Below are 10,897 nucleotides of genomic sequence, written 5' to 3' on the forward strand. Positions count from 1 at the left end.
TTTTTTTTTTTTTTTTTTTTTTAAGAGACAGCGTCTTGCTGTGTTGCCAAGGCTGAATTCCTGGGCTCAAGTGATGTGTACCAACATATCTGGCTAATTTTTTTTTTTAAAGGTGGGTCTTACTATGTTCCCAGGCCAATCATTGATGGTGGTTTAAGAGTACTAATCCCTTATAAGATTGGATTCATTTTATTATAAGTAAATACAGACACTTGAAAATATTTTCTACTGTTGTTAATACAGGGAGATAAGGTTATCATGCAGGGTCTATTCTGGTTAATGCGTCTTTCATAATGCAGTTTTGAGAAGTCAATGTTAAGTGACCTCATATACCCTGAAAGGGGAAAAAAAAATACACACACATACATATGTATGAACATTTTAGAGAGATACCAAAATTCCAAAAGCATACTGGAGTTGAAGCTATTGTAGTGGCAGCTCTCTACTTACATTCTGCCTTGATCCAAAACAGGGGTGTGCTGCATAATTTAATCTTTCCCAATGACTCAACACCACCATTGTAAAGATCAGATAATTGCTGTGATACTGACTCACTGACAAAAGGCTAATCATGTCTCTGGGGCTTTATTCAAGAAGAAAGAAAGGTATGTATCAAAGGAGTTTAATCAGGAATGTTTAAGAAAAAGCAGTTTTCAGAATTTAACAGAAATACTTCAGGTGATCTGGAAAATGAAGTTATGAAGGGAATATTTTCTCCAAAGAGGCCAGAGACATTGGGTATACTAGCAATAAGCAATTTGATTTGACTTAAATCTGCATCTTTGTTCCTTCATCTATTCAAATCTAATAAACATGTATGAAGATGGGACTTTATAAAGTCAACAGCTACACCTGATCAATCTTTGTTTCTCTCTTCCTGCTCAACCTTTGATTCTAGCACAAAGCACCACAGCACTCAAGAAATGTTACTGATCTTCTGGATATATACCTAGTAGAGGAATTGTAGGATCGAATAGCAGGTCTATTTTTAGATCCCTAAGTGTTTTCCAAACATCTTTCCAAAGGAACGTATTAGTTTGCATTCCTACCAGCAATGTAGAAGTGTTCCCTTTTCTCCACATCCATGCCAACATCTCTGGTTTTGGGATTTTGTGATAGGGGCTAATCACAAATATCTAACTCTACTGGAATTAGACGATATCTCAAAGTAGTTTTGATTTGTATTTCTCTGATGATTAAGGACGATGAGCATTTTTTCATGTGTCTGTAGGCTGTGCAACTATCTTCTTCAGAGAAATTTCTTTTCAAGTCCCTTCCCCACCCTGAGATGGGATCACTTGTTCTTTTCTTGCTAATATGTTTGAGTTCTCTGTGGATTCTGGTTATTAAACCTTTGTCAGAGACATAACCTGCAAATATCTTCTCCCATTCTGAGGGCTGTATGTTTGCTTTACTTACTGTGTTCTTGGCTGTGCAGACCAAAAACCACATTATAACAAAGATATATGTACCAGAATGTTTATTGCAACCCAATTCATAATTGCTAAGTCATGGAAGAAGCCTAAGTACTCAACAACTCATGAATGGATCACATGTTTACATGGATGGAGTTGGAACATATTCTTCTTAGCAAAGTATCTCAAGAATGGAAGAAAAAGTATCCAATGTACTCAGTCTTACTATGAAAACAATTTATAGCTTTCTTATGAAAGCTATAACCCAATTATAGCCCAAGAAGAAGGGGAAAGGGGAGAGGGAGGGTAGGGTAGGGGAGAGGATGGGTGGAGGGAGAGTAATTGGTCGGACCACACCTACAGTGCATCTTATAAGGGTACATGTGAAATTTACTAGGTGTAGAATATAAATGTCTTAACACAATAACTAAGAAAATGCTGTGGAGGCTATGTTGACCAGTTTGGTGAAAGCATTTCAGATTGTGTGTAAAACCAGCACATTGTAGCCCATGATTGCATTAATGTACACAGCTATGATTTAATTTAAAAAAAAAAAAGAAAAGAAAATGGCGATATCACTATAATAAACTGTTTTGAAATTTATTATAAAAAATGTTACTGAATGTATAAAAAGGAAAGGACAAAGAACTCTATTTTCACAGGACACTAAGGCTTTACAAAAGGGAAAAAAATAATTTTTCCAAGTGAATAAAGTAAAAGTAAAGCCATGATCACTGTCACTTAGGTGTGATGCTATGAACCAGTCCTTCTTGTTGCTTTGCTCTTTGGACTCCCCAGTGGAAGCAGACAGATTAACCAGCCTTAATGCCAGTCAGTGGGAGGAGGAGCTGGGTCCTGAAATCTAATATAGGCCAATCCAAATTACTCTAATACTGCTTTTGGCTCCATGCAACAGCTGGTAAAATGATTTACTGTGTCTTGCCAGTTCTAAGCAGCTTTCCCACTGAAATGTGCATCTCAGAGGAAGGAGACAAAAGGTACCCTAAGGAGCTTCACACCTTCACCTTGTACTTGGCCACTTATCCAGCAGGCCAGAAGCAGGGGTAGTGAGAACCAGAAAGGAGAAGAATCCTGTTTTGTTTTTATAATTATGATCTCCTAGAAAAGCAGCAATTAACTATAAAATGCCAAAACAACCAAATTTATTTTTATTTAAAAGGATCTTTTCCCCACCATCATCCTCCCTACCATGAGCCTTGGAGTAGGCTTCCTAAAGTGTCTTCCACAGAACACTGTCCTAAAACCAACTTACCTGCAGTCTACAGCAATACTGGGCAGCAGGCAACAGGTCTCTGATTTCAAAGCAGGTGTCTGATCCGTGATAAACGAGTTCTAAAGATTCTTCATCTTCTCCCCACTCCAACCTGTACTCTGAGATGTCAGCACCAGAGCTCTCAGGACTCTAGAAAGCAGAAATTTAAGTAGCATAATTCTATGGAGGAGAAAATCCCACTGTATTGCATCTAACTAAACTGAGACAGAGAGCAGTGTGGCCCCGGGGACTGAGAACACAGACCAAAGCAAAACAGGGAAGGGATCCTGTGTTTCCTCCCACCTCCGACCAGCTCCGGCACACAGGGCCAGGAACTCTACCTATGCGTCTGGCTTTGAGGCTTCCTCATGATGTGTATTTTTATTTGGGGGCTGACAAAGTAGGAGAGAGAGAAATAGAAGCAGAATGTGCCCGACTTACCTCCCAGCTCACCAGGACACGCCCATCAGGTGTAGAAGAAACACCAGGCGCTCTGCACTGCCCCGGGGGCCCAGCGGCTGTGGTGATCTCCAAGACATCAGAATAGGGGCCGTACTGGAAGAGAACACACACTTATGTGTACAAGCTTGTGTGTGTCTGCGCATATGAAAGCTCATAAACCAGTAAGGGCCGGGCTAGCACCAACACAAACAGTTAAAAAATACCACCCAGCGGTATTCATTTGGACTTGAACATGTGTGAGGTGTTTTCCTATACACATTCCCTGAGTGTTAAGTGCCTGTTGTATGCATTTTTTTAAGTCAAAAGACTTGGAAAGTTGGTTTATAAATCACTTTTCTTTTACTGTGACCTGAGAAATAAAAGCATGCTTGTTCTTGACAAAACTTGGCATTTTGCTTTAACATTTCTCAGGGGGTGCAAAGCAAACCAAGTCAGATTCATCATGCAGTTTAACTTTTAATGCACAAAAAATGTACTTGGAATTGGCTATCCAATTCCAGACATTTCTAGTTATCAGTATCTTCCGTTTTGAAAACTAAAGCTCCTGCACTGCGTTCTCAGGGGCAGATGCAACTGTGGGCACTGCCATTCATCCTGGTTTGTACTTAACAAAAGTTTGGGGGAGGGGTCAGCTTCAATGTTTAGAATTGTGTGTTTGTGTTTAATGTCTGTGCTGTGGGGAATCAGAAGAAATCCAGCTCCTACTGAGATGGTGTGAGATGCCGCCTCAGACCAAACGTGTCCACACACAGCTGAGGCTACGGAACTGACCAAACACAAACACGTTTTCCATCTGAAGGGGTGAGAACCAGAGAAGAGTCACCAGCAACTTAGTGTCACTGCAAGCTGGATTTCCTTATTTTTGAAAATTTTATCAATTAATTAGATCTAACTATTGCATGGAGCTCATCTGTACAACCCCCTAGGGTTTTTTTGGGGAGGCAGTCTGAATACCCATTTGCGCTGCCCACCACACCTACCCTTCCAAAAGTCTTCACCCATCTCTCACACACCAAGCAACCCACAGTTTCTGGGCCTCCTACTGCTCAGTCTGAATCTGTCCCAAAATCCATTTCGTTTTGCAATTTCAAAGAACAAAAGGATACCAGCTTTGTGGATAAAACACAGACACACAGACTGACAACTTTGGACAGGGCAGAAGGAAGAAAGGCCAGAGAGCTCAGTTTTCACTTGAAACAAACCAAAAAGCAAATAAGCTGGTGTTCCCAGGCTTGACCCCCTTCAAATTTTAGAATCTGGCCTAAGACATCGCTGGTGAGCTTAGATAAGGTGGCAGAGAACTTTTATTAGAAGTACTTGTAGCCCATAACAAAATCAAGACAGAGAGAGAATAGGAAGTTTCTAAAAAACTATCAAAGGCATCTACAGGGTGGTGCTCTTAATGATCTTCAGTGCTGGATTAACAGAATCAGGTGCGAACAGAACAAGCATAAGATTTCCAATGCTACCACCAACTCAGAAATGAGGCTGGTGCGGTGGCTCAAGCCTGTGATCCCAGCACTCTGGGAGGCCAAGGCAGGTACATTGCTTGAGTTCATGCATTCGAGATCAGCCTGAGCAAAAAAATGAAAAGCCTGTCTCTACTAAAAATGGAAAAGCTGAAGCAAGAGGATTGCCTGAGCCCAAGAGTTGGAGGTTGCTATCAGCTATGATGCCATGGCACTCTTCCCAGGGTAACAGCTTGAGACTCAGTCTCAAACAAACAAACATATATATATATATATATATATTTTTTTTTTCTTTTTAAAATATATATATGTGAGGAGTCTTGAGGGTAGAAAAAGAAGTGCCAGCATTCTGTGTCCTGATGGTGGTGTGATGGCACTCACCCCTCCGTCGTTCAGAGCCCTCACTCGGAAGCGGTATGCCGTCCCGGGAAGCAGGCTGCCCACAGAGCACTGCAGCTCTGGCCCATGGTACACCTCTGAGGCCACGTCCTCTGGCTCTGTCATCTCCACACTGTACTCTGAGACCTCACAACCACTTTCAGATATGGGAACATCTGGGAATGAAGAAATTTTCTCATTTTAGAACATTCTTGTGCTTCTAGTTGACCAAATCACATCTGATTTTATGAAAGTTTTGCACAATATGACATAGGCAGCCTGTCCTCAGTATCTCCCTTACAAAAGAATCTCCACTCACCTCCCAAAAAAGACACGGAAGAGAAAGAGACACCACACTATCCAAAGCAAGTACATGTAAGTACATTCAATTAAATTAATAACATAGTTCCAAGATAAAAGACGCATCAAGAGTTAGGCAGATTTCCTCCTATACTAATGCAAAATAAATGGAAGGTCACACTAAATCAAGGTACAGAATCCAAAATTGGCACAATACTTTATAATATTTTAGGTAAAAGTGGTGGGAGAGTCTGCTAGAGCTATGTGGGTATATACTTGTGATTTCATACACTGTGAACTGAATTTCACATGCTGTGAACGGCTGCCATGGGAGGAGCTGCTACACAGCTTCAGTCGGTGCCACAGAAACGCTAGGACCCACGGCTGCCAGTCAGCAAGGGCGGTCACTACAGCGGAGGCACTTTATGTTCCCTTAGGAATTTCTCAGTTTAATTTCTAAATTGAGTGCAATTTTTCTCTTATGAATCAAGTTGAAATCCTCCTAAAAAAGACTAGCTGTTGTGAAGCATTCCCTAGAAAAGCACTCCCCAGAGTGGAGGATCTGGCGCACACAGCACCGTCAGGAGCAGCAGGATGAGGGACAGCACTGGAGGCGGTGGGGTCGACACACACAGAAAACCTGGATCCACACATGTTAAGGAGAAGATGGACATCTTCAACAGAAAAACAAAGCACAGTTTTCAGAAGGAAGCCTTAACACTTAACCACAGAGCATTCAGTGTTAATCTCTGGCTGTCCGACCTGTGGTCAAGGTCAGGGTCAAGGTCTACTCACTCACCCCACTCTAAGTGGACTTCTTTGTGCTTGGGTCCGCCCAAGGCCCTCGGTGGTCGGCACTGGCCAGGTGCAATGCTCAGTGTGCGGACAGGGAGACTCTCAGAACACTGCAGGGAAACACCACAGAGAATCACCTCTTAGTGACGGTGAATTTAGCAGACGTCCACATATCAGGCAGACTCCACCCCACGACTGTCAAGGCTATTGAAAAGGAGTCATGTATTAAATGTGCACGTGTTACTGGGGTACTTTTCATGTAGAAAGACCTTCATATAATGGGTGTGTGTGTTTTAAGAGTGAACATATACTATATATGGCACTGGTAGAAAAAAGAATAATCACTTCTAAAGCCAGACTGGTAGATATGTGTGCTGGGTATCCTAAGCATATAATTATTTTCCTTTACATCAAAATTAGAAAGACTCTGCATTAAGGACACAAGTAAACACAAATCGACAGCTGTATGAAATTCTTAAATGACGTCACAGAAGGCCAGCCATTCACATACAGAGCAGAAAAGCAAACACAGTCAGTATTAATCAACTGCACCTAACATTAGCCACAGGTTCTGCTAATGCTAAAGTAAGGAAGGCTTCATCTAGCAGGATGTGATTGTGTGAGGCTGGTTGTGTGGAAGCTGCCTCCCTTCTGAGACAGGAGAAAGTGAGGCTGAGCTCTGTAGCTCCACCAAACTCCCTCTTCTCCTGAGGAGGAGTGGTGTAGAGAAAACAGAGAGCCTTGGCACCGCCCTGCATGGCACTTTGCCCTAGGCAGACCCTGCTGAGAACCTATGGCTGTGATTTGGATTTTCTCAGAGTAAATCTATAACAAAAGTCTAGCTGCACCTTCTTCTCACAGGAAGCTTGTCTAAATGGGCTGTCCAGACATCATAGCAATGCCAATCCCTGGGTGGGGGTGGGGGGATAAACATGAGATGTCACAGGTGAGTTGACCTGAAAAGTCAGGCATTCAAGTGGTAGGCATTCTCTTAAAAACTCAGCCCAGCACAGGTGCTATCTCCCCTCCTCCTTTCTCTCTCTAAATCACTCATTTTCAACGAGTATTGCTGTACAAATTGCTGTACAGCAGAGCATGCTGTACAAATTTTTAAAGATCATTAATTAAATTACTTTGAAAGAAGTTCAGGGAGGCGCCTGTGGCTCAGAGGAGTAGGGCGCCGGCCCCATATGCCAGAGGTGGTGGGTTCAAATCCAACCCTGGCCAAAAACTACAAAAAAAAAAAAAAAAAAGAAAGAAAGAAGTTCAAAGCACAATAGGTACATTCTCTTTTTCGCTTTTTCCTGATGGACATAGTTTAAGTGTGCCACAGAAGTTTAATTACAGCTTCAAGTGTGCTGTGAGGTAAACAAGGTTGAACAATGCTGCTCTAAGTATTAGTAGCTCACATCAGTGTTAAGCACCTCTAATCATCTTGCCTCTCACTTTTCCAAATGTAAGTTAAAGTCATTCAGATAATAAATATCTCATTTCAGAGTACTTCATGTGTATTTCTCAGGTTATATTTGAGCCTATGAAAACACCATTTGGTTGAAACTAAGGCTCCTGACACATTAACTGGCTCGGCCAATGTCATATCAAGAGCAGTTGACCAGACAGCGGCAGCCGCCTGCAGGCCGGTACAGTACGGAGGCGCCTCCCGCTCAGCCAGCCCACTTACGTTGTGCTTACAGCAACCCTCCAGCAGATGGCAGCAGATGGCAGCAGGCACCCGGAGCAAGGCGCGGGCTGTGCGGAGCTGTGCAGAGCTGACCTTTCAGACTCTGAGTTCTATACTTTCCTATCACCGCAATAACTTAGGTCTTCCTTATTAACCTAAAGTAAAATTTCTGGTGATTTAACTGTCACATGACTATGCCAAGGCCCTCTGTGAAACAACTAAGTGACAAATGTCCTTGAAAATACCACAAGCTAAGAATCATTTCATCCTTTTGTGTCCTCAGAAGCACAGTTTTGAAAAGGCCATTTTCCATTTCCTGACATGAGACTACGGCAGGCTGCATGACCAAGACACATTTTTTTAACCCACCTGGCTGTGCCCCCCGGTGCTGATGCAGCATGCTCGGAGCTTGTACAGCGTGCCGGGCTTCAGGCGGGCGAGCGTGTGCTCCGTAGCCGCCCCGCTGTACGCCACTTCCCACTGGCTGGCTGTAAAACAAGACTCGGGATGAGTCTACACCTCTGTGGCCACCGCAGCAGCAGCGGCTACTGCTGAGAAAAAACTCTACGTGATTTCCACGAAAACCAACACCTCTTGTTTTTGTGTGCATGTGTTTTTTTTTTTAAATAGCCAAACACCTCTCTTTCCTTGCCTTTAACTAAAGATGAAATACTAAAATAACATGAAATCGTTTCTAATGCTCAGCACTGCTGACTGGGAGAGTTGTGATCATCATCATTTGCTGACTATGAAGTTTGGCTGCAGGAAAACATCTGAAATGTGTCCTCTGCATGTGGGAGTGAGGAGTGGGGACGAGGACGGTGCTGAGAAAACTCTGACACACTCGGGGTGCAGGCCGTGGGGCAGCCAGGATGCAGCGGCCTGCTCGCCACGGGCTTCTGGCAAGTTTGGAGCAAAGCTGAAGAGTCCCTCCTTGCTCTTAGCTGTTTGGAGGTCACAGTGAGTGAAATCCTCCTGAAGGAAACTAGGTCTTAAGGGTAAAGTCCTGCTGTCTTCATGGAACCCCATTTAAAAGACAAAAATACCTGAAAGGGTGACAATGTAAAGATGGAACTGTGCGACCCAGCTTATCAGACCATTTTTGGAAACTGAATAATGAAAACAGGGTCACCAGGAGGCTGTGAGCCTGACCAGACAGATGCCACCGGAGGGAAAGTGCCTGGGCCACAGGCCTCGGGAGGAGTTTCTCTCCCCTCTGCTTTGTTCCCACTCAGGCTGTTTCCAGCTGCCTACCTAACGAAACCCTTTACTACATGACATTGTTTTGGGGAAACTACTTGTACTTTATTGATTCTTTGTAAGATTAACTTCCACAAATTCCCTCAGCTGCTTATGAGGTTAGATTCACAATCAAGTCTCACGCACTGAGGCCACATGAGGGGACACTGAAGACAATGACACTGACATTCCAGGTCTGAGAACCCGTACTGAAAAGGCTGCTGCAAGCAGGGGCTCCTGGAAAGACTCAGTGCTCAGAACTCCCCCTGCACGGGCAAACTTGCTAACTTTAAGTACAGATTCGCCATAAGTAGCTAAAAGAACCAAGAAAATTCAAAACATACTTAAGTTTCTTATAATGAGCCACTGGCATCTATGTGACTTCTCTCCTAGGTAGTTTTACTAATATAAAAAAACTAAATCAAATCTTTAGCACAAAAGTTTTATGAAAAAAAGATTTTTATGATTTTTACATAAGAACATCTGTGCCTATCTCAAAGGATTCTCATGTTCTCAGCTTAAAAGAGGACCTGAGAAACTTAAAAACCCAAACCCCTGTCTGTAGCTGTGCCAGAGAGTAAGTGGCTGACCGCACACCAGCCCAGAGACACGAGGCTCTGTCTCTTTTTCCTTTCTTATTTGGCCGTAGGCAGTACAACATTTTAACAGTTGGGGGATGAGATTGTGTATAATTTTTAAAGTTGTAATGATTATATTTTTCTGCACTAAAGACTACTGAATTTTATCAAAAAGAAAATTTAGGAAATTTTTAAAGGGCACCATCTAAGGAATTTGATTTCTAACATTACTCCTTTAATCCACACAGTGTGAATAGTGATGAGTAAATAATCTGACTGGAAAATCACCATGAAGATGGAAAAGCATTTTTTAAACTTGCTACCAAAGTGTAACACTTGACACTAGCCTATACTACTATATACGATTTGTCATCTTACAGGAGAATTTGTAAATTACTGAACTCCCTCACTGTCTCCAAGGTACCCTTTCTGCTGATGGCTTCTGATAATTTTCTTGCTTATAAAATTGTCCATAAAAGGTGTGGCAAATTAGGAAAGATAAACATTAAGCTTATTTATCTATTAATCAGGAACTCTAGTTTAAAAAAAAGAAGACCTAAGCTAGGCACGGTGGCTCACACTCGTAATCCCAGCACTCTGAGAGGCCAAGGCAGGAGGATCCCTTGCGGTCAGTAGTTCAAGACCAGCCTGAGCAACAGCAAGACCCTGTCTGGACTAAAAATAGGAAAAACTAGCTGGGCATTGTGGTGCATGTCTATGATCCAGCTTCTGGGAGGCTGAGGCAGGAGGATGGCTTGAGTCTAGGGGGTTGAGGTTGCTGTGAGCTAGGCTGAGGCCATGGCATCTCAGCCTGGGCAACTGTCTAAAAATCAAAAAACAAAAACAAAAAAACCAGCAAAAATTTTAAACATGACAAAAATGTACATTTCAAGCAGACTGATGCTGTGTTTGAAAGAGAAAAACTGCCAGAATATGATTAAAGTTTATTATGATAGCTCTAGTATTAGAATTAATGATTGTCTACTGTTATTATTAAGATGTTCACACCACATCACCATATTAGAAAATGGGTCTTGTGACTTGATTTGAATAGATATTTGCCAAAACTTCACCTTCAGAATTTCCATCAGTGATCTCTAGCAAGTACTTGAGGATCTCTGAACCACCATTGTCCTTTGGAGGATCTAGAAAGTAAGCATTCTTATTGGTAATGAAATAAAATAATTTTCATTTGTAAATATCATTAGAATACATAAAATCATATAACATTATACTGTCTTAATTCTAGACTTATCCAAAAGGCATAATAATTTATTACACCCAACATCTTTCTTGAAAAAAAAAAA

At 42.1% G+C, this 10,897-nt stretch overlaps 1 protein-coding gene across 2 annotated transcripts in view; it reads right to left on the reverse strand.

The window, feature by feature from the left end:
- FNDC3B (fibronectin type III domain containing 3B) overlaps nt 1-10,897 on the reverse strand; it is a 371,182-nt gene that overhangs the window by 53,451 nt on the left and 306,834 nt on the right. For both annotated transcript variants that reach the window (XM_023515748.1, XM_003794293.3), the window contains exons 16-21: nt 10,664-10,735; nt 8,143-8,261; nt 6,097-6,202; nt 5,001-5,173; nt 3,130-3,243; nt 2,689-2,838 (exon numbers count right to left, since the gene is read on the reverse strand). In XM_023515748.1, coding sequence (XP_023371516.1) covers nt 2,689-2,838; nt 3,130-3,243; nt 5,001-5,173; nt 6,097-6,202; nt 8,143-8,261; nt 10,664-10,735 — 734 coding nt within the window. The remainder of the gene's footprint in view (nt 1-2,688; nt 2,839-3,129; nt 3,244-5,000; nt 5,174-6,096; nt 6,203-8,142; nt 8,262-10,663; nt 10,736-10,897) is intronic.

The sequence above is a fragment of the Otolemur garnettii genome, unplaced genomic scaffold, assembly GCF_000181295.1.
Source record: "Otolemur garnettii isolate 467f Iridium unplaced genomic scaffold, OtoGar3 scaffold00078, whole genome shotgun sequence".
In the NCBI taxonomy this organism is placed as follows: Eukaryota; Metazoa; Chordata; class Mammalia; order Primates; family Galagidae; genus Otolemur; species Otolemur garnettii.